Source organism: Staurois parvus, unplaced genomic scaffold (assembly GCF_062004578.1).
Source record: "Staurois parvus isolate SC_StPar_1 unplaced genomic scaffold, SC_StPar_1.0 ptg000147l, whole genome shotgun sequence".
In the NCBI taxonomy this organism is placed as follows: Eukaryota; Metazoa; Chordata; class Amphibia; order Anura; family Ranidae; genus Staurois; species Staurois parvus.
The window spans coordinates 18251207-18275200 of NW_028317943.1; the positions used below are offsets into that span (position 1 = coordinate 18251207).

The 23994-nt window shown below is 37.9% G+C and overlaps 1 protein-coding gene across 1 annotated transcript in view; it reads right to left on the minus strand.

Annotated features, from left to right (window-relative positions):
- Nucleotides 1-23994, minus strand: part of TRHDE (thyrotropin releasing hormone degrading enzyme) — a 934547-nt gene that overhangs the window by 257281 nt on the left and 653272 nt on the right. The window contains exon 7 of the mRNA XM_089674098.1: nt 9475-9540. Coding sequence (XP_089530224.1) covers nt 9475-9540 — 66 coding nt within the window. The remainder of the gene's footprint in view (nt 1-9474; nt 9541-23994) is intronic.

The window sequence follows — 23994 nt, forward strand, 5'->3', positions numbered from 1 at the left end:
GTCCTGGTCAGGAAGGGGGGTAAATCTTCCTGAGGGCAAGTGGATATTGATCGATGAAACAGTATGTGTCTTTTGGAGAATTCATAGATCTGATCATATTATCTGATTCTGTGTAGAACACACAAAAGGTGGAGTTAGCCTGTAAGGTGAACCGTTGAGGATGCTCTAATGAGCTCCATTTATCCCCATTGTGACTATATATTTGCCAGTCATATATCAAGATCATAAAGGATAGTGAATAGAGGCCAAGTAAGTGACTGATGGCTAAAATAACTACACAGTTTTATCCTCCTCTGTAATCAGTAGAGATGATATTTATTACAGAGTGCTTTTATTCAGTATTACAAAGCAGTCCAAAGGAACAGCAAATCTTAACAAATATTCCTTATACAGCAACTATTTTTCTGTTGCCCAACTGTTCTCCTATTTCATTGCAACAAAAGATATAGGAGCCCATGGAAAGCCCTGAACAATACTTCTTTTGTGAGACTCCCTTTTAAGTGCAGTAGAATGCTTAACCCTTCCCAACCTCATCCACATGTGCATTCTTACTTTCTAACGTAAAAATATTTCTGTAAAAAAAAAACACATTAAAAACAGTTTTGTAGCATTTAGTGTTAACTTTGTATTCAGTTGCACTCATAAGTAATAACTTGGTGTATTACTGAAATTACCGTTCAGTCCAATGTCACGGTGCTAACTTGAAAAAAAAGCCACCACTTGTTTACCACTTGGTCTTGGGTTTTTAGGTTCTATGTGGTTGCTTTACTAAAGGCAGATAGGCTACAAAGGAAGTTGCACTATGTAAGGGATTAGTGAATGTGTTTAATTTCGCTTTGCCAAGAATACCCAATAGAGGGCAAGGTCAATATAATAAAACAGCACTTTTGTTTGCACATGATTGGGTGATGGAAGTCGGCACAGCTTCACTGTATTCACTAAGTTCTGGGGAAAATTCCCATGCAAAGTGAACAGTCTATTTGCCTTTAATAAATCAAACCCTAGGCCAACAAGGTCTTAAATTTAGGTTACAAATTAAGGACACTGTGCCTTTAGAGGATCACTTTTTGAAACCCTGCTCCACAAATTTAACCCACTTTAAAACCAAAACATATAAACATCTTGTGTGTATTGGCAGCTATAGTTTCTATATATAGATAATTTAACAAGGAATGTATTTAGTTTTTTCTTCTACACTTCCCTATGACAACACTTTCCAATTCTATGCTGCTTATGGCCAATGTTCAGAGAATATTTAGTAAATTGTGAAAGCATCAGAATGAGTTGGTAAATATGTTTGATATTATAATAACTGTTCAACACATGGTTGGTTATTCCTGGTACTCCAAATACAGTATATCTGGATTAAATCTTTTGCCTGGCATGACATAGAAGGGTTGATTTACTAAAACTGGACAGTGCAAAATCTGGTGCAGCTCTGCATAGAAACCACTAATCCCCCCATTTGTTTAGTCAAAGCTTAATTGAACAGCTGAAGTAAAAAACTGATTGGCTACCATGCACCAGGTTTTTCACTCTCTAGTTTTAGTAAATCAACCCCACAATATAAATCTTTGGTTGGTTAGTGTTTGGCATCAAAACCCTTTTATCAGTATGGAAAAATTACATTTAAAATGGCAGACCTTACATATATTTAGAAGTATATTTTAAATGCTTAAATCAATGTATGTGAAGTATGTTGCAAAGTGCTAATTGCTCTTTACCAATAAACTGGTAATATAACATAACCCCAATGCAAATTTGAAAAGATGTTCAAGCCCTTCTGGGAGGGAAATCCTGTCTGTGGAGTCCCCATATACATGTGGAAGAACTTAAACAAATAAGAGTTGTATATGGTAACTTGACATCCTCTGTATGTACTGCTGCTGCAAAAGGTGTGGAGGGTAGGCACAACATAGCTCTTGATGTCTTCCAACAACCTTAACCAATTCAATACCGGGCAATTTTACACCTTCCTGCCCAGGCCAGTTTTCAGGTTTCAGCGCTCTCACACTTTGAATGACAATTGCGCGGTCATACAACATTGTACCCAAACTAAAATTTTATCATTTTCTTCACACAACTAGAGCTTTCTTTTGGTGGTATTTAATCACCACCGGGGTTTTTATTTTTTGCTAAATTAACAAAAAAAGACCGAAAATTTTGAAAAAAAAACACGTTTTCTTTGTTTCTGTTATAAACGTTTACAAATAAATAATTGTTCTTCATAAATTTAGGCCAAGATGTATTCTACTACATGTCTTTGGTGAAAATAACCCAAATTAGGATGTATTATTTAGTTTGTAGGAAAGTTATAGAGTTCATAAACTATGGTGTAGATCTGAATATTGATCAATCCTGAAGTACTGACCACCAATCTAATTTCTTGAGGTCCAAGAATGTCAGAACAGTACAGATATCCCCCAAATGACCCCTTTTTGTAAAGTAGACAGTCCGACGTACTTCATAAGAGGCATGGCGAGTTTTTTGAAGTTGTATTTTTTTTGTCATAATTTTTCGGAAAATCAAAAAAATTATTTTCACTATTTTTTTTTTTTTACATACTGTCACCAGTGCAGTACAGCGTCATCATATAACTGGCATGGCGGTGAACAGGGACACTGACTGGTGACAGTATGAAAAAAAAAAATATTTTTTTTTATTATTTTTTATTACATTTTTTTAAATTTTTTTTAAGATCTTTTTTTCATATTTTACTATGACCAAAGTAGTACAATGTTACCATAGTAACATTGTACTACTTTGGGGAAGTGATCAGTATTTTTTTTTTTTTACACAATTTGCTTGTAGCAAAGAATTACTTTGCTATAAGCAAGCATTTACCTGAATGAAATCGATTCATTCAGGTTTTTTTTTTTTTTTTTTTGTGCTTAGCTGTGATTTGGCCACAGCTAATCACATGACATGTGCATGTGATTAGCTGTGACCATTCACAGCTAGAAATTAGTATACAATGGATGGCATGAATGAAACCATCCATTGTATACAACTGTCATGTGACCTGCTGTGATTGGTCACAGCAGGTCATATGGTACCAGCAACAGGGTCGGTACTCAGATCTGTCATCGGCCGTGTCCGAGGTATACGGCCGGAGACAGATCGCGCCGCTGCGCAGCTCTGCAACCGCGCGAACTGCGCATGTGCGGTAGGACGCCAAATGGCATACACCCCGGAAAGGTAATGCATTTTTGCGGCCGCCAAACGGCTATAGGCCGGGCGGCAAATGGTTAAAGCACAGAAGTCAATTGGTTCAGTGTTTGCTTTAGGCTGAATTCACACTGACTTGTGATAAAATGTAGAACAAATGGATGTACATTTCCATCCATTTTATGCACTTTTTAAAATTGATCTGAGTTTTAGTGAACTTATAAAATGCAGGTCAACACATAAAAAACAAGCCAGTTGTTTTTTATTAGTCCTGTTCACACTACAACACTATGCTGCCCTGTGTTGTGTTAAAATGCAGCAAGTATGCATTTTAATGCAATGCAATGCAATACAGGTCAACACAGCATTGTAGTGTGAACAGGACACATAAAAAAATAATTGGTTTTAATGTGTCTATGCATTGACCTTCATTTTACAAGTGAGCTAAAGTGCAGATCAAAGCAAGTCAACGTGCGTTAAAATGTGCATAAAATGGATGGAAATGTACTTCCATTTTCCCTGCATTTTATCACAAATCAATGTGAATTCAGCCTTGCGATGTCAACGCATTTTAATATTTGCAGTGAACCTCCAGTTTAAAAATATAACTGGTAAAACATGTCAGGAGATCTTAATAGATCTACAAATAACATCTATAGAAAATCTAGCTTAAATGTTAAGTTCACCTTTTAGTAAAAAATATTAAGTGCACATGTTTTTGCAGGAAAGAAAAATGTGCATTTATTACTTTTTCCATAAGTATTGCACCCATGATCAGCTAATCAGGAATACAATGTTAGGCTCCTGCAGACAAGATCTGCAGCTTTCAGCCCGTAACTCTATACAGGCTGACTGTTTACAAGCTGCAGGGCTTGTGAATGACATTGCCATGTGAGCTGAGCCCAACATGACCACACTGTTTTTGAATTGTGACAGAGGGTGCTGTCACAATGAAAGTGGGATCAGAGTGAGTGGCGGCAGGAGTAGGAGCATGTTACATGTTCCATCCTAAATACGGGTGGAACATGTAACATGTTCCAAAAGATGTACTAGAGCCCATTGATGACAATCAAGCTCAAACCGCAGTCAATGTTACTGAATTATGTCAGTATTTCTATGGAAATTGAAAGTCTATATAGCCAGTCACAGAGCTACTGAGCTTGTCAGGAGTCATGAACCAAGTGGAGACAGAAAGTGCAGTTAAAATTACACCTTAAATGAAATAGCAAATATAACATAGATCAGGAACATAGTCAAAACAGAAACCTGGGTTTGAATGCCAGAGCAGGTTATCAGACAAGCCAGAGTCAGGAAACAAGAAGTAAGCATAGTCAGCCAGACCGAGCTGTACACAGGAACACAGGCAGGAACACACTGGATAACATAGACCATGCAAGGGCAAGGAGGAAACAACCTAAGCTGCTAAAATAGCAAAGAGGACTGGCTGTAGGCTGGAATAATGAGGCAGGTAATGGTATCCAGGTGAGTCATTGCAGAGACAATGAGTAATTAACCAACAGCTGATCAGCTTCTGAAAACTGAAAGAAAAGAGCTGCTCGTTAAGTAGCAGGAGACAAGCCCTGACAGTACCCCCCCCTTACATCCCCTCCCCCTTTGGGGGGCACGAGGCTTGAGAGGAAAATGTAAATGGAAAGCACAGAGGAGGGAAGGAGCATGTACATTTGAGGATGAGATCCAAAAGCATTCCTCCAGACCGTAACCCTTCCAGTGAACTAGATATTGTACGTGTCCATGAAACCTACGGGAGTCAATGATAGATTGTATCTCATATTCCTTGTGGTTGTCAACCCGAACCAGGAAAGGGTGTGGTACTGAGGTGGTATAGCTGTTACACACCAAAGGTTTTAATAAGGAAACATGGAATACTTTGGAAATACATATGTTGGAAGGAAGCTCTAATGAGTATGCCACTGGGTTAACCCTACATAGTATGCGGAAAGGCCCAATAAACCAGTTTTAGTGAGGGAACATAGAGTCCCAGGTTAAGGGAAGACAGCCAGACCCTCTCCACAACTTGATAGGAGGGTGCAAATAGGACTCAGAAGTCAGCATGGAGTTTTTACCTCTCTCTGGAGCGTAGCAAGAATTCTTGGATCTGCACCCAAGTGGAATGAAGTATTCAAGGGTGGTCCTTGAACACAGGAATTCTCTGCAGAATGAATGTATTAAGCAACATGGATGGCTGGAAACCATAGTTTGTAATAAACAGAGATAATAGGGAGGTGGCATTGATGGCGTTATTAAAGAGCATCTTTTCCAACTTGCAATACAGGTTGTTCTCTCTCAACCTCTGTAGCACATGGCAGATGTCTGTGTGGTGGTTCTCTAGGGATTTTGAATATATGAGAATATCACCACGGGAAACCACCACACATTGCTGCAGTATATCTTGGAGGACATCATTAATAAATTCCTGGAAAACTGCAGGAGGGTTGCAGAGACCAAAGGGCATTACGAGGTATTTGTAGTGTCTTCTCCTAGTATTAAATGCAGTTTACCATTTGTCGCCCTCTTTAATCCTCACAAGATTGTATGCCCCTCTCAAAATGATTGTATGCCCCTCACAGCAATGAAGACCGCTGCTCCCTTGAGGTGATCAAATAATTCCATTATCAATGGGATTGGATAAGCATTTTTAATAGTAATGCAATTTAAACCCCTATAATCAATACAGGGTCTCAGTTCACCACTCTTCTTTTTCACATTCAAACCCCAGTATTGACAGGATAAGTGGACTGACGGATGAACTCTTGAGATAGTGAATCCGCAACATACTCCTCCATAGCCTTATCCTGAATAGAATTCACAGAAAAGAAAATTCACAGAAAATTGCAAGATTTTGATCAAGCTCCCTCCTCATCCCATTCTGGGCAATCACTCACGCTGTCCCATTGCAAAATCAGCCCAGTGCATTGTAGGCCAAATTAATGTACTGGATGATAAAGCTGTTCTGGGCAATTGGCACAGGGGCAATATCACTTGAGGGGTTGATCCCATGATATGATGTCACAAGACCAACCAAAAATGATATATGAAGAAACATTTCCATAGTGGCCTTGTAGTTTCTATGTTCAGTTCTGCCACAGAGAATCATGTGCATCCATTATTTCTGCATTATGGTATGTACAAAGAAGAACATGGCATAAGAACAGACTCAGAGAGGGGTCTCATTGCAGCAGCAACCACAGTTCCTATTCCACTTCATATAGCAGTAAACAAACTTTGAAATAAGTTTTTCCCAAAGTAAAAATGATATATCGTTTCTTTTTTTCTGTCATTCTATCAGTTGATTGTTTTATTCAGCTTTTAGACATTAGCCCTTATGCAGTATCATTTCTATCATCACATTTTTCTGTTTCAAACAAGAAGTGACAGATCACATTAAATACATTATTCACTGGTAAAAAGGATACTCAATACATGAATAACTGACAGTCTGCTAAACGTTATTGTTCTTGCAGCTTTAGATCATTTAAAAATACAAATCATCATGTACAGTGTACAAGCTGTTATTCAATCAGAAGCTGAAGCTGTTAAACTTAACCCAACTCAAGTTTTCATTTACTCATGCAGTACATCCATGGTTTATACCTGCACAACCCATTTAATGACAGTCTAGAAAAGGTACCATTTTCACAGCTTTTCCCCGTCTAGCAAATGCAACACAAATTGTGCACCACAATCAAATTAATCATTGTAAGAAAAGCTTTTCAATTGTAGTTTTAACCTTTCATAGCATGGGAGACAAATATACTCCATGGGACTTAGTGTAACATTACAATAGAAGTTAGCTACTTGGTGTCTATAAAAGCTTTAATTAGGCTTAGCTTATCAGAGATTCTTATTGCTACTGCCCCCTTTGGGATATATCTAATAAGCAGATTTATACAGCAATCACTACAATGTATTCTAGGGGATTACCACTAGCAGTTCAAAAACAGCTATGGCAAATCATATTAAAATTATATTATCAAGCCAGTCAGCTTTGATTCTGAGCTGGCCTTATCCATGATTAATATAACTATGACTTTCTTTTGTTTATTTTTACATTTCAGTGCATTTAAGGGCTAAAGCAGGGGTGCTAAAATGTGACCTGATCTCGAATGTAGTTTATTTAAAATTCAAAATGAAAAGCTAACGGAGAACAGATAAGATTGATTGCTCTCTCTATCTTAGCATAATTGTATTTCAGGTGAACATCAATTTACTTTAAGGGACATTTCTAAGTAGCGTGCCGCATTATAAATAATTCATCATCCATGGCTGCCTCTAAAATGATTTCCCCAAAACAGATTTCAAGAGAATAAATGACTTTCATTGTTTTTGTTTATTTTAATGTTCTCTCTGTTTGTCTTTAAATTGGTTAAGGTGGATTTGTTAGGTATGAAAAATTGTCACATAACCATCACAAGAAACGTATTTTACTTCTGTTGTTCACTGAATGAATTACAGAGCAACATTGCCCTTGTATATGATATTAGCAGGAATAATATTAATATAACCACAAACAAGTGTAATATTTTCTATGCTGGGATTATGTTTAAAAAATATTTTAACTGCAAAATACACTGGCGTGTAAAGGGCAAATATTACACTTAAAGAAAAATCATGTCGTATTTTTATTACCCTAATTCGATTTTTGACATGACTTTTAGATTCTTACTTGCTGTTGAACAGTTTCATTATAGTATTACATATGCCAGTTTTAAAATGTTTCCTTTAGTAGTCAACTCTGTATCAGTGAATTTGGCTACCATCCCCGTTTAAGGGTTACTGAGATAAGCTCAGTTACACTATTAGAGAGGCTATTGATTTAATTCAAGTAAACTTGAATTGACAAAAAGGGAGCAGTGAAGCACAGTGATTTACAAATTACATACAGAAATAAACACTCATCAATACGCTTTTTCCATTATGCTAATCACACTAACATTTATATCTAAAACCTATACAATGAATATAATTTCTTTTGAAATAAACTATAAAGCAGAGAACATTAATATCAATACATAGTGCAATAAGCGGTGAGATACAGTGACCCAGAGCAACAAGATCTCAGCTGGAGTTGCATTTTAAGGCTTATAGATGCAGAAGCTGCTGTAACTCAAGTTAAGCATATGGCTGCTTTTTAAAGAATATCCAAAACTTTGCACGCCCTTTGTTTTAGAATGTATTTAGCTGATTTAACATATAATTAGGCATTTAGGACCTGAACAAACATATCTTCATATCTTAAATTCTACTATATTATGCAAAGGGCAGAGATTTTTGACGTTGCTCGATTATTCTATAATAGGAGAAAGTAGTTATGCACTCTGTGCTGTAACCCACTTTAATTTTGTGCATGTTGTTTATTTTGGTGTTTAGGGGGTCATACATGGCTACATGCACAGGCTACGATCTTCACCTGCTTGTGCTGTCCACCCTTTCCAGTTTTCTGTTGTCTCCCATCCCATGAATGCCCATAACTGGAATTTGTGCTGTAGCTCACTCCAGCCCACTATGGGGCTGATTTACTAAAACTGAAGAGTGCAAAATCTGGTGACCTGTGCATGATAGCCAATCAGTATCTAACTTCAGCTTGTTCAAATAAGCTTTGACAAAATAAAATGGAAGCTGATTGCCTTCTATGTGGAGCTGTATCATATTTTGCACTCTCCAGTTTTAGTAAATTCAACTCTATTTGCCCACACTCTTAAAAGGATGCTATTTAGCAAGTAAGAATTTGGGAATCTGCAAAGAAGATTAGAGGGTGGCCAGAAAGGGATCACTTTGATGTAGTTGGGCAGCTAGAGCATGTTTTGCAATATATTTTATTTAAATTTATTTTGGTGTTGTTGGTACAACTTCTGGCTATGTGTATAGATTACTATCTTATTGGTGCTGTCCATCCTCTCAAAGTTTATAAATACAGTATATCTATATAAAATATTTTATTGCAGTCATATTTTTGTAAGGTTTGCAAATATTGTAATACGAAAGAGTGTATGTTCTTTTAATAAAGTTCGTCTTCTATAAGTAATTACAAAACATTTTGATTAAAACTTTTTAAATATGTTAAGTCTCTGGAATTCACATTAAAAAGTTCTGTTAATTTTTTTAGGTTTTTGAAGTGCATAAATCAGCATTATTATAATTCATATTGTAGGTCATTTTAATTTTGAAAGTTTTCAAATACTGTACCTTGAAGTCTGCATTTTAAGTTAACCAAAATCCAAAAATTTATTATAACCACTGCTGTTATGCAGACCAATGGCACACAATACATTTAGGTAAGTTACTTACTTGCAAGCCTCGCTGAAATACTTTATGGCCCATAAAGTTTGCCAACATCCGAATTAAGGCCGCCCCCTGTAGGGAAAATATATTCATTAGTATTTGAACAAAATAATTGTCTTATGAAAATGGGAACATAGATCCTTTGAATTAAAATGCTGTTTTCAGTAAATTGGTATGAATGCTCTACACCACAATTAAAATAAAATCTTTACAGAGTAATACTTTGGATTACATGCATATGGCTTTTATTTTAAATTGTTCTTAGTTTTTATATTGTTTAAACAAATTTAACATTAAGGCAAGTTTACTGTTAGTTACATATAGAAGCATATTTAAAAAGCAGCGAAAGTGACATTCTTCAGACATTCACTGCAGGTGTCATTTAAAACATATGCAGAAGGAAGACATGGCACACCCCTTTTGACAACATACGTTGATATGAAACGCTTTAAGAAGGAGCCTGCATGCCGTGACGTCATGCCGCCGGGTCACGGAGGTCCGGCGGCCATCTTGATACACCAGCTGGTCAGTCATCAAGTAGCTTTAAGCTGCATGCATTACCTATATTACCTGTTTCACATTGGAATACTTTATGGCATTTTAACCTTATCATAATAAAACCTGGCATTTAAATTACTACTCTATAGGCAATATCCCTTTCTGCTCTGCACCGAGTATTTAATTCCCCAGAAACCTTGGTGACCACCCCAGTATCCAGAAGAGGGCAATCCACCACGCTACAGTTTATCCATAAAGGTGACCTCTGGCAGACTACCTATCATCCTAACTCCAGAGGAGGGCTATCCATCCGGGGCTGCATTCCATCCAACCATAGAAGGATCTCTGGCTGATTACCACTTATTTACATATTGCGCTTTTAAAATGCGCATCTGGTGAGTGTGCATTTTATCTATACCCCGCACTTCACCGGAATATCTGATTATACATGGCTGGGATTACAAGAGTCACCATTATTTAAACCATTGATGCTTATTTGACCTTTGATACTTTTTACTTGGACGTTTATAACTATTTATTTATTTATTATCTTGATGATTCACCAACATATTTTATTCCATTCCGGATTATGAATATTAATTGGCACTTTATTTATTTATCTTGAGAGAATATAGTCATTAGCGCTGCACATTTTCGTATTTATCAGAAGGAAAACACACAGTAAATGTTTTGTAAGTGTCCAATTCACTCCTTTATAATTATAACCCTATATGGACACCTAGTTAAAAAATGTATATAGGGGTTGATTTACTAAAGGAATAAAGACTAGGAAAGTGAATGCTCACTTTAGAAAGGGAATTTACTTTACAAAGTAAATGTTAGTGAATAAAATAAAGCCGTGCACACTTTGAATAACCAAAAGTGCCAGTAAAAAATCCTGTGTTTCTTCACACATAATTAGGTATGCAAAGTCAACACAGCTTTGCCTTATTACCTAACATTTACTTTGCAAGTGAAAATACACTTTCTAACATTACATTAACTATACTAAGTGAACAGTCTTCATTTTTTAGTAAATCACACTACCCTGTTTTTAATGAAACAATGCTGCTAAAAATCCTCACAAGAGGAAAAGTCCTATACTCACCCTTACTGGTGACCCATTTCTTTGACCTTTCCTGCCTTCCAGGGCTGCAATCTTAATCAGTCTCTTCAGCATTCAACATTTCAGTCTCTCTGCCTGTCCTCCACTATGCATTATAAAATAATGCTCATTTCCCTAAATGAGATTATTATGACTTTAGAGCCAAATATTTAATACTGAACTTACAAATGCTCTAGTATCCTATTGCTGACTGACATTTTTGCAAGGAAATAAAGAGCACATGTATCTTACAATGGAACCTGGTAATGGATACTAGGCTGGACCATATCAACCCTTTCATCAGCTTTTCTTCCCTACTATGAGTCCTTTCCATGCAGGGCACATACTTCCTTGGCACCACAACCTATATATAAGTCTTGAGTCAAGCAAGTCTATAGTTATGGAGATAATCATACTTCCAGCAAGAGGAAATGCAGTGATTGAATCACACAGAGTTCGTATGGTAATGGAAATGGTGGACAGAAACTGAAGATCTACTTGGGAACTGTATAAATGCTGTTCAGATACTTCCATATAAGTAGTGAGAAATTTAATTCTTAATCTGCTGGATGTATTCCTTTGAATCCTCTCTTATTTTAGAAAGCATATTTCTTTAAAGTAAATGTAAACCGAATAACTAATATTATCATCATCCTAAGGATCCTGCCATTAAGGTCCTTGTTCAGGCCCTTCATGTTATGGAGTCATAACTGTTTTCCAAAGCTGGCCATAGATTGATCAATATTTGACCAGTTCATCAGGGACTGACTGAATTTCAATCCATGTGCGGCTGACCTGCTTGACAGAGACAGAAGTTGATCATTAGATTGACGTCTGTCAAATGGGAATGTTGGAAAACTTTTCTCAATCAGTAACTGCAGTCTGATCAGTGTATTCTGACAGCAGAGGGTCTTGCTTTCAGAATACAATATTCCAACAAGAGGGTTCCTCCATCAATCTTGTTAGTGTGGATAAAGGAAGCCATTCATTTATTTTCAGCTGTGTTGTCACTTTTTCATACCTCAATCTGTACGGAAACTCCAAAATTCATGGGTCATCATTGTTGGGCAGCAGGTTGTCATGTTTACTTTAACTGGCATCTTAGGAATGTAACCAAAAATAAGTTTGTAAAGTGAGCATAGAAAAATGCATTTTATTTTATGTTTAAAAGGTGTTTATTTGAGACCTCATATAAAAATCGGTTTGGGATGTTTTTAATATGCCTAAGAAAGATTTGTATAACACAAATGCACATTTGTCATTTAAATATTAAATATTTTAGGACTTAAATTTTCTTCACCATGGAGAACTATATAGTAGACTCTTATCACTCCATTTTTTTCAGCTGACTGACAAACAAGTGTAGCACATCCTTAACAAGCTTTAATCCCCAGAGAGAAATCTATTTGCTAGAGATAAGTTTAGTATTACCAAGATTCTCCCTTTGCCAGCATGTTTGCAGGCAGAGCTGTGAACCGCAGTTAATCATAACAAGTAATGAAGCTACAGACTTACCTACAAGACTGTGCATTATAGAGTGTAGATCATTTTATTTTTCCTGTGCTATTGATTTGGGACATTGTTTCAGATGGGTAGTGAAAGTTTTCCTCAATAAAATAATTGTTGCTATTTTTCATTTATGTTTCCTCAAATATTGATCATGTTTTATGCCCTATTGATATATGTGGTGCATTGTACAATTTAGACAGAATATTTTTTCCAAACAATTCAGTGAAACATGGTAAGTTTTATTTGAAATGACTTATCAGAAGGGTAAAATATATCCATTATTTCACAAACAGGAGATAATTCCTGAGCAAAGGCTAGATTCTGCAAATGAAAATCCCTTAAAAGAGAGAGAATTTTGACATGTTTGATTCCACCAATGCATTTTTGTACATGTGAAACCAGGCATGTGTTATATAAATATACTGTATGTACAGATTTGCTTTTAAGCTTCATAAATAAAGCTACCATTTTGGTGTTTTTTTAATTGTTTAAAATGTCAACATATGTATTGGGATGAGATAATTAAATGTGGAGGTTCCACTTTCAACATTTGCTTAGGGAACTGCAGCATTTTGTCACAGTGTGCCAGTTGATAAGGGAGGTACTTGGAAAACAACTTTGTATACAGTTGTTTGGTCTGAATACAAAATTACAGAAACATTTAATCACAAACACTGCCCACTAGTGAAAAGAGCTTACCTTAGAACTACTGTAAGTGAATAGCAATGTGACATCTTTTGAACTACTACCCAACGAAACCCCTCTATACAGCCAGCAATCATATTTAAAAAAATGCAACATACACTATATTGCTGAAAGTATTGGGACACCTCTCCAAATCATTGGATTCAGGTGTTCAAATCACATCCATGGCCACAGGTGTATAAAATCAAGCATCAAGGCATGCAGACTGCTCCTACAAATATTTGTGAAAGAATGGGCCGCTCTGAGGAGCTCAGTGAATTCAAGCATGGTACCATGATAGGTTGCCACTTGTGCAATAAGTCCATCCATGAAAATTCCTTGCTATTAAATATTCCACAGTCAACTGTTAGTGGTATTATAACAAAGTGGAAGCCACTGGGAACAACAGCAGGTCAGCCATGAAGTGGTAGGCCACGTAAAATGTCAGAGCGGGGGCATCGCATGCTGAAGCACCTAATGTGGCCTTCAAATTAGCACAACAAGAGTGCGTAGAGAACTTCATGGAATGGGTTTCCATGGCCAAACAGCTACATCCAAGCCTTACACCAAGTGCAATGCAAAGCGTCGGATTGCAGTGGCGTAAAGCACACCACTACTGGGCTCTAGAGCAGTGGAGATGTGTTCTCTGGAGTGAATTATCACGCTCCTCTGTCTGGCAATCTGATGGATGTGTCTGGGTTTGGCAGTTGCCAGGAAAACGGTAATTGCCTGACTGCATTGTGCCATGTGTAAAGTTTGGTAGCGGGGGGCGATTATGGTGTGGGGTCGTTTTTCAAGGGTTGGGCTTGGCCCCTTAGTTCCAGTGAAGGGAACTCTTAAGGCATCAACATACCAATACATTTTGGACAATTTCATACTCCCAACTTTTTGGGAAGTTTTGGGATGGCCCCTTCCTGTTCCAACATGACTGAAAAAGCAAAGTCTATAAAGAGTCCTGACCAGGGGTGGACTGACAACTCATGGGGCCCCCGGGCAATAGGGGATCGTGGGGCCCCTGTGTCCTTTCCCTAACTCAAAAAAGCCTATGAAAAAGGTACCAGGGGCATCTCATGGGGCCCCCTACTGACCCCGGGCCCTCAGGCAGTGCCCGAGTTTCCAAATGGTCAGTCCACCCCTGGTCCTGACCTCAACCCAATAGAACACATTTGGGATGAATTAGAGCGGAGACTGCGAGCCAAGCCTTCTCATCTGACATCAGTACCTGACCCCATAAATGTGCTTCCGGAAAAATGGTCAAACATTCCCATAGACATAATCCTAAACCTTGTGGGTAGCCTTCCCAGAAGAGCTGAACTGCAAAGGGTGGGCCAACTCAATATTGAACCCTACGGATTAACACTGGGATGCCATTAAAGTTCATGTGCATGTAAAGGCAGGCGTCCCCATTCTTTTGGCAATAAAGTGTATATTTTAAGAAAAGATATGCACCTTACTCTTATCTAGTGCAACACCAGCTCCAAAAACGACATACAGTATATACATCTATGTCATGTATCCATAATTACATGTCACTATAAAACCAGTACATAGAGCTTAATCCTCATCTCAGAGCTATCAGTGTAACAGCAAAAATAAAGTGTCTGCAAGACTCAAAGTCTAAAACAAAGATAAAAGTAGCCATAAATGCCAGTGTCCACTTTGCGTTCACAATGCAAGTAAAGATCACGTTAGAAGAATCAATACTTTGGAGTTTGGTCACTGTGTGGACACTTATTATGATCACTGGATTACGGATACTATATGGATTGTGAACACAGAGTGGACACTAATGTTTATGTCTCTAATTATCGTTATTTTAGGCTTTGAGTCTTGTGGACACTGTTTTTTATTTTGTGCTGTTACACTGATAGGTCTGAGACAAGGTTTATTCTCTGGGCACTGTATTAGATAGATAGATAGATAGATAGATAGATAGATAGATAGATAGATAGATAGATAGATAGATTATAGTTTTTGGGTTTGGCGCTGCTGCCCTCCAGTCCTATCTTGGGCTCAGTACAAATAGTTTCTACAAGTGACAACAGCCGCTAAACAGACTATAGCAAAGGCTTGGAAGTCTAACTTTTTTAACATAATGAAGGCTAAGAACAGGGTCATCCAGGCTATGATTCATGCCAAGCTATTCTTCAAGACAGGGTCACAAAGTTAACAAAATTGTAGCACTATTTTTTACCCCCACGCTTTGATGACTCTCTGTTACCCCTAAAAACCCACCCATGACCTCTCTTGACCATCCCCAGTTCTCTCTGGGTGGTTATAATCCTTGTATGTTAGCACTTTTCTTTAATCCAACTACTGCATATCAGCATGCTGATGTCCTTTTTTACAGCCCGGACAGAGTTAATGGTCTAACGTTTTGTTCCTATTGCGATGCTTATTAATTTGATTGATCAATACTAGATAGTCACAAATATTGCTATCTTAATCTATTGCCCTTGAGCAGGTTCTTTCAAAGTAGTTCCACATGACTTTCTGTACTCTGAATGCCTTAACCTTCTTTAAAACCAATAAAGATATTGAACAAGAATTGGAAACAATCAGATTTTACCATTTTGTTTACAGTATTTCTCATCCAGCTGTCTACTTTATTATTTTTTTAATTTAAAAGAGTAGAGTTTTTTTAAGTATTCGAATAGGCATAAAGTAACAATATCAATACTGATAAAGACAAGTGCCTACATTGTGCATGTTCAGTAAAGGAATAGATAAGGCAAGGTCTCTATAATTGAGTATGCACAGAAGGAATATGTTACAACTGGCAAGTTATCAAGTTGCTGAAGACAAATTAAATGAGAGACCTAATCATAGAATGTTGTCAGGAATAAGTGCAAAATAATATAGCAAAGCCCATATAAATATGGTATATTTGGTTAGGAAACTATGAAAACCTAAGCCAGACCTAAACATATAAATTGTTAAAAAAAAGGAGGAGCTGTCAGACAGCAAGTAGAATATCCTGTCTGCCTCATACAGTAAATTTTCTGATATTTTTTTCAAGTAACCTCTGTTGTCTTAGATATGTTTCTTCTGAGCCTGTTATTAATTTTTTTCTTTCCATTGCTTTTGGGTGGGCACCCCAGCTTGGCTCCACACCTTAGCTATCAGCTCCTTGGCAGTAAACAATGCCACATGAAAAATGGCGTGCAGATAAATGTTTAATACCAAAGACTCAGGAGGACAAAGCAGGCATAGCTAAAGATCTAGTTGTACTCGAGAACTCATGCCATAGTGTAAAATGTTTATTTGCTTCAAGTAAGCCTACGTCTGTGGGCAAGATAAAACAGATGTATGGTGCAATGAAAAGTGTGGGTTCAGTGGCAGTATAGTGAGATAGTCCATAAAGTCCAATTGGAACATCCTGGGTAACATCTTGCTGGCCTCAAGACACTTGATGTGGCACCTTTAGGAGACCAAAGTATCTCTGAGTGAACAGGTAAGGAGAAAAGAAGGGTGTGATATGAGTGTAGTAAGTTACATATTTATTGTGGTGAAAGACAATTGGCAGCTCACATGTGACAGTTGAAAACCATTGTTCATCAACTAGTGGAGCCTCTGGTGGAGAAATGAAACACAACAGTGGACCACAGTCCAGGCAGAAGCACACTGGGTTTGTCAGCTGGATATACCTGTAGGACTGAGGAGACACAAGAGGGTACCAAACTAAGTGCAGCAGTAGACTGTGATAGTAAGTGCATGTAAATTGGCAACTCACCTAGACAAGAAGAAAGGGCACTTTTAATAATGTTCTAATTTGTGATTACCTTGTGCTTAGGAAATTTGGAATCCCATCCAAAAACATGCAGCCTTGGCAATCCAAAATCTATTCAAAAACTTCAGGGGCATGTATCAATGCAGAAAATTAAAATATCTCACATGCAAGCATGTAAAATATGGCCAAAAAAAACTTTGTAGCCAATGGAAAAACCTATCCCATCAATACTTTCCACAGCTTCTGGTCCCAGTTCGAAGTGTATTGCCTTACATGTCCATGTGGTCTTATTTATGTAGCAAGAACCATTTGAACATCACGTACCAGATTTGGGGAACACAGAAGGATTGCGGAGGAGAGAAACCCAAAACACAGTGTATCTTGCCATTTTGCTACACACCATAACATATCATCTGCAGGTTTACAAGCCTGGTTTTGTGAGATGGAAACCTACTGGATATCACACTTATTATATTTTGTGTATGTTCCAGGGTTCTCCCTCACACATCTGTCATCTTATCTACTACTTTATACAGATCTCCCACCATATACGCACCATCCTGTTGTGCTCCCTCTGTCCATCCTCCCAGATTTGGCATCATGACATTCTCCCCCCTGATATAGCATCATGAGCACCTAAAGCATGTATTTGCTAATAGCCAGTGTATATACTGCATGATTACCCATCATCTTATTAAATCCACTGTGCCTTTTGGTTCCTCAAATGGGTTACACTACATTATTGCGTCCAGTAGCTTTCCATCCCATCCACATATCAAATGAAATGTCCTTTATTGTATTATCAAACTTGACCCATGGTTTAACATTTTGCAACCAGTTACTTTTAAGTCCTGCAGTGCCTTGTTGTTCCCCCACTGTATAAATACATTGGCATTAGGCAAAGGGGCTTGGCCTGAAAAAGAGGCTGGGAGGCCACAAAATGTGTCGGCCCACATCCACTCTGCACTCCATGGAATCCTCCACCATTTTCCTGCTTTCATTATTCGGCCAGTCCCTGTACCAACATCTGGATCACCAAGGCTATAAGTTTTTGGATGAGACTTCAAATCACCTTTGCGTAAGTTAACTGCAAACTGGAACTTTATTCAAAGTGCCATTTCTTCTTGTCTAGCTGAGTTGTCAATTTACATGCATTTACTATCACTGTCTACTGCTACACTTATTTTGGTGCCCTCTGGTGTCCCCTTGGTCCTACAGGTTTATCTAGCTGACAAGCCCCATGTGCTTCTATCTGAACTGTGGTACCATGCTCTGCTGCATTTCTCCACCAGAGGCCCCAATATGTTGATGAGCAAGTGTTTTTAACTGTCACATGTGAGTTGCCAATTGTCTTACCACAATAAATATGTAATTTACTACTTTCATACTTTTCTCCTTACCTGCATCTGTGGGCAGGACCAGAGCAGGTGAAAAAAGAAGCCAGGTTGAATAATGTAAATCTCTGTGGAATTTCATCATCCAATCATTTGCAGGACGTTTTTTCATTTTTTTTTATACTCCTTGCCTCTAATTGGGTATTCTTTGCAAAGTAAATTTCATCACATTTACTAAGCTCTGGGGAAAATTCCCTTGCTTACTGCAACCTACATTGCAAAGTAAGGTAGGTTGAACTCTGGCAGTGCCAGGCTTCCCAAATCCTTAGGGTGTTTCAGAGTCGACCAGCTCAGTTTATGTCTGCTGGAAAAGGCAAACAAATCAGAGACTGCCAAATATTATAAAGGATTTTGATTTTAGAATCACTTTAACAAGGTTAATAAGCCCTATTTCACCAATCAGGAGCTTAGCCCATATGCAATTTTAGTTTTACCAGTATAAGCAAATATTAATCATATCTAATTATTCTATGCATAATGGAGATGAGGCCTGATTGCTAGTAACAGGAAAATAATTGATAGGCAAAATTTTTAATTTTTACTAATTATTGGTCAGACCAATTGCCAATATTATTACAAATCATGAGGCCAGTATTAAGTGAAAGTTCTGAGTCCTCTAAATTTAAAATCATATACTGTAGCTGCTATGCAATCCATGTTTTTAATGTTAATATCAGCATATGCATACAGCTTGCAACACGTGTCCAAAAAGAGTCAAGCTGTGACCCAAATGTCCCTCAGGGTGAGAGTTGGTCCTACCTAAACTAGGGTTTAATACCACATTAAAATCTTCCAGCCAAGTCACTTCACCTCTGGGTTAAGAGAACATAAGGGCCACGCACTGCTGCACAAATGATGTATTAAAATGGGGATAGCCATAGAAAGCCAATATCAACAGTGGGAGCCCCAAAAATATACCATACAGGAAAACATATAATCCCTGACACTATAACCCAACATTATGTAACAAACTGAACAAATTTAACTATAAGGATGGAAACCCCCAGGAGGAGGATGTATTGGTTTCATAATAATCCAAGCCCATCCATGATCACCTTAGAGAGTATTGGGTCATATCAGTCAAGTGGGTTTCCAATAAGGCATCCCTTTTTAAGGAAAGCAAGAACTGAGAAGTGTTTAACTTTGTGACCCATACCATAATATTCCACCCAATCAATTTAAGGGATCCCATGTCAAATTAGAATGTAAACTAATAGGACAGGCGGGTAAACACAATTTAAATTAGCATAATGAGTAATATGGCTCAACAGTATGGAGCATTTGTATAAGGGTACACCTAAGTTTTATAAGTTGTATAAGCATACACCTAAGTACTACTAATATAGTCAAGTTTGAAACTTTAGAAACGAAGCACCACCATATAACCCATTCCTACTCTACGACTCATGTCGACCAATTTCCTTAAGCATAATTCCCAGAGCTGTGAAGGAAAAAGAACACTGACAAGGAGAAGAGGGTATTGCACTTAACATGGAATAGAACAAGGTGAAAAATATTGCATGTGTACACCGTAGAAAAATATTGCCATACAAAGATGAACAACTAAGGAGGTGAAAATCGCTGTAAGACAGCAGGGAGTGAAGCAGCTGTCTCACCTCGACAGAAAGTGCATGCATTAGTACCAACAAACAGTCTCTCTATGCAATTCCTGCACCTTAACATGCGGCATTTAAAACAAAAGTAGGAACAAAGGATCAAAAATCTGTACAATAGCACGTAACACTGCATATTCCAGATCAAGAAGTGTGAGGGGAAGATCAGCATTTCCAACCCGACCACACCAATTATGGGTCTACAAAAGTTTATAGGTCCAATGATACTGGGCAATGAGAAGAAATGTTAACCAATTGGGAGAGAAAATCCTTAGGAATACATTTATGCAAGTCATGAGTTCAGGATTAGCAAATAACAACCATTAAATGGCAGCCCATGCACAAGTATAAATGAGGTACAGGTTAAAAGGAGAGAAGAGCTCATATTTACGCTTGTGTCATCTTCCTGTAGTATAAGCATAACTCACTCAGGAGCCCTCCTACTGAAATCCCATTGCTTGAGCCAGTTAAACACTTCCTCAGGGTGGTTAAAATAAAGTGTCTGGTCACCAACAATGACCTGCAGCTGAGTAATGTACAGCTGTGCATATCTCCAAGGGTCCTATAAAACAGAGGTTAATTCTGCATAATCTATTTTCAATATACTCATGTTTTTGCTGCAAAGCCTGTAGCTGGAGTCGATGTCGGAGGGGATAAATGCTGTAGAGGATCTAACTAAACTGAGTTTCTGTAAGTCTTCTTGAATCAAAGAAATATACGTATATCCTAACTTTTTTATATTAGTGGTCAACTTATTCTGGAAAGTAGAAATAACCTGAAGTGCTTTTAATGTTTCAGATAGATATGGATTGCATCTCTGAGTCTCAGGAATCTTCTCTTCTAGAATGATTTCAGCACCATCTTTGACAGTACTGGTCCAGCTAGCCAGAGACAACAGAGGCAAGCTTTGGAGGGAACATGATGGCTCATAAAGGAGGAGGATCACTCAGATAATACTGCATTTTGAGCAGGATGAAAACAACTGTATTTTGCAGATATTTGTAGCTAGACATGCCATGCTGTGACAAGCCACGCCTCCTTGTAAATCTAGTGGTAACATCATCACTGTGCTGCACATAGCCTGTGAAAACAGAACTTTGCCTTTCACCAATTTGAAACCTAAAATTATAATGTTTATATAATTCTGGTGAAGTTTAGTGTAAAACTAGGATTAAAGGACCAGATCTGGATTGGCGACATGTACCCCTCCCCTCCACCCCACCCTTCCTTTCCCTGCCTTTTTCAAATTACCCCATTTTCCCTTACCTCCCCTAAACTTCAGTTTTTTGCCTTTTTCTCTTTCTTTTTTTCTTTGATTGCCCTTGGAATTAAGGGCTTTTCCTTTCTACGAGTGCTAAAAACCTGAAGCATTCTCTTTAAATATTCCACAAATAATGTCCATTTATTGGTGTCATGACTGTATTAACATAGCCTCTCATCTAGATCTTTGGTATGTATACATTCCAAATGTATTTCTTTTTGCAATGTGATCTCCATATTATTGAATGATACATTCACAAAAAACAGGATGAATTACAGTTAAAAAAAATAGGCAACAATTTTGCTGATCTTTATAGACAGGTCATTTCTGTGAGCGCTCTAAAATGTTTAATGCAATTTATAAGTAGGCCAAAGAAGGATCAAAGAGAAGAACTAGAACACACTAGAATATTTTACACTCAATTCTCTAATTAAATTACATCATAAGACAGAAGCATGTAGAGCTCAGAATACTTTGGTTGTAACTCTTTACTTATACCCAGTGAAGATGAAAAGATGAAACAAACCCTCCTACATAAGTTTTACCTGTTTATTTGCAGCCATTTGTCCTGTACATCTCTGCAAAACTCAGAGATAAAAATGATTTTTCACAGACTCACAAAGTGGGGGAGGGGCAGGGAGTTGCAGTTACACACTGTAAAAGAGCTCTGAGAGGTGATTGGAGTGAAGGAACACCCCCCCCCCCTTCACACAGCACATAGGAACATAGCTGAGGCTTTAAATCATAATCTGTGTGCTGGAGATCCCTCACTTGTCACCTTTTTAGCTCTTGGTGTTAGGAAAACTTGTCAGAAATTACCTATAGCAGAGGAACTAGAAAGCAAACTGAAAAGACACTTAGTGCTTTGGAGAGAGGCAAGCAAACACTACAGAAATATGTGCTTTGTTCAGATTTCATGCTTGGTTTATAACCACTTTCATGCATTTCACATCTACATTATAGTAATACAGGAATACCAATGAGTAATCAATGTATGCATCACAAGTGACAGGGAAGGTGGCTAGTTCTTTCCAAGGTGGAATTTGGTGGGAAGTAGTGGTTTGCTTCACAAGTGAACAATGTATCTTTAAATAAACTTGCGAGCCAGAAGAAAGGACAGCCTCCATTCCTTTAAAGGGCAGGGAACCAATTTGGGGCCTGCTGCCATTCTGATTTATAGCGAACTGCCATGCAGTCAATTTATTTAATTGTTTATCTCTAAACACCAACCATTTATTGTTTTGCAGAACATATAACATAATAACTAGCTTAGTACCAATATACAGTCCATGTTGCTTTACATTGCTCTAGTACTGTATACGGTTACCTCATTCCAGAGAAATCATTAAATGAAGCAAACTGCATAAAATACTCTAGAATTCGCTGCACTGTGACTAGATGAATCAATAAAGAAATGAGGAGTGACATGATTTCTGTGTGTGGTAATTCTTCTTAACTCCCAGATAGTGAGCTAAGCGGTTAAATCTATCTTTGAATTGGGTCAAAAACTTTGCATCCTAGCAGCTTGGTAACATTCCTGAAGAAGTCACGTGATTTAGCGTGACATAACGCATAGGTACGTAGGGGGTGAACTTCCGGTACGCGGTGACATCACTTCCGGCGTGGGCGCCATCTTGGTGCACCCTATACCCATGCAGTACACCCATAGTGTGGTGTAAAGGCAAATACTGATCTACCTAAATGTGAGTGGGCAATTTTTACTTCTGTGTGTTTGGCTTCATTAAAAGAGGTATTATACTATGGAGGATGTTTTTTGTTTCATCACTGGGAGGATGCTTGGAAGATACTAAGTGTTGCTGAAATCAGTGGCTGGAGGAGAGTTTTAAGGAGAGGAGTGAGTGCCACCATTGATGACCACAAGTGAGGTATTGACCCACGAAGAGTAAAGCGAGCTGGCCCTGTGGGGTCTTTGTAAGAAGGTGAGGGGGCATTTTGGCCATCTCAGGATTTGCACTTATGACCACAATCACACAAGTATCACCTGCATGTGTTTGGCGACCATTTGGAGCAGGATTTGATTTGTTTGTGGACTTTATTTATCATAGTATTCATATGTGGGGGATTTTGATGTGTATTTGCGGTTATTGTTGACTTTTTAGTGTGGTTCACAGTTCACATTTCTAGTCATTTCATCCCTGAGTAGGGATGCACACATTTGCACTTTTTATACAATGATCCCACAGATGACAAATAGAGGGGGATCTTAATATATTATATATATAAATATTGTTTGGCATTTATGCCTGGGCTAATGTTATACACATGTTCATCACTGTAGCATGTTTATATTGTTTTTCACTGTGTGAGGGAATGTATGTATAGCGCTGCACAACTTTATATTTCATTTTGCAACATATTACACCTTGGGGTGAGGTATTTCAGTGCCAGCAGCTTAGAGTTAGGGATTACCCATATAAGCGCAGGAGGATATTCTAGTATTAATGTACATTTGTTCTAGTCAAGCTCAATTTTTGTGATTGCTCAACATCTGACAGTAGCTGTGCATTGCCACAGGATAGGTTGGCTATTATGAGTGGCCAACTATAAACACTGCTGTAATATGAAGACACAATAAAATATATGCCGTATGCACAATACTTTTTCACAAAACAGCAATATTTTTTCCCTGCTCTGTGAACCCACCTCCTGACTGTTACCAATGTTGAAATCTCGCCTTTGGAACCACCATATATCCATAGTTTCTTTAAACT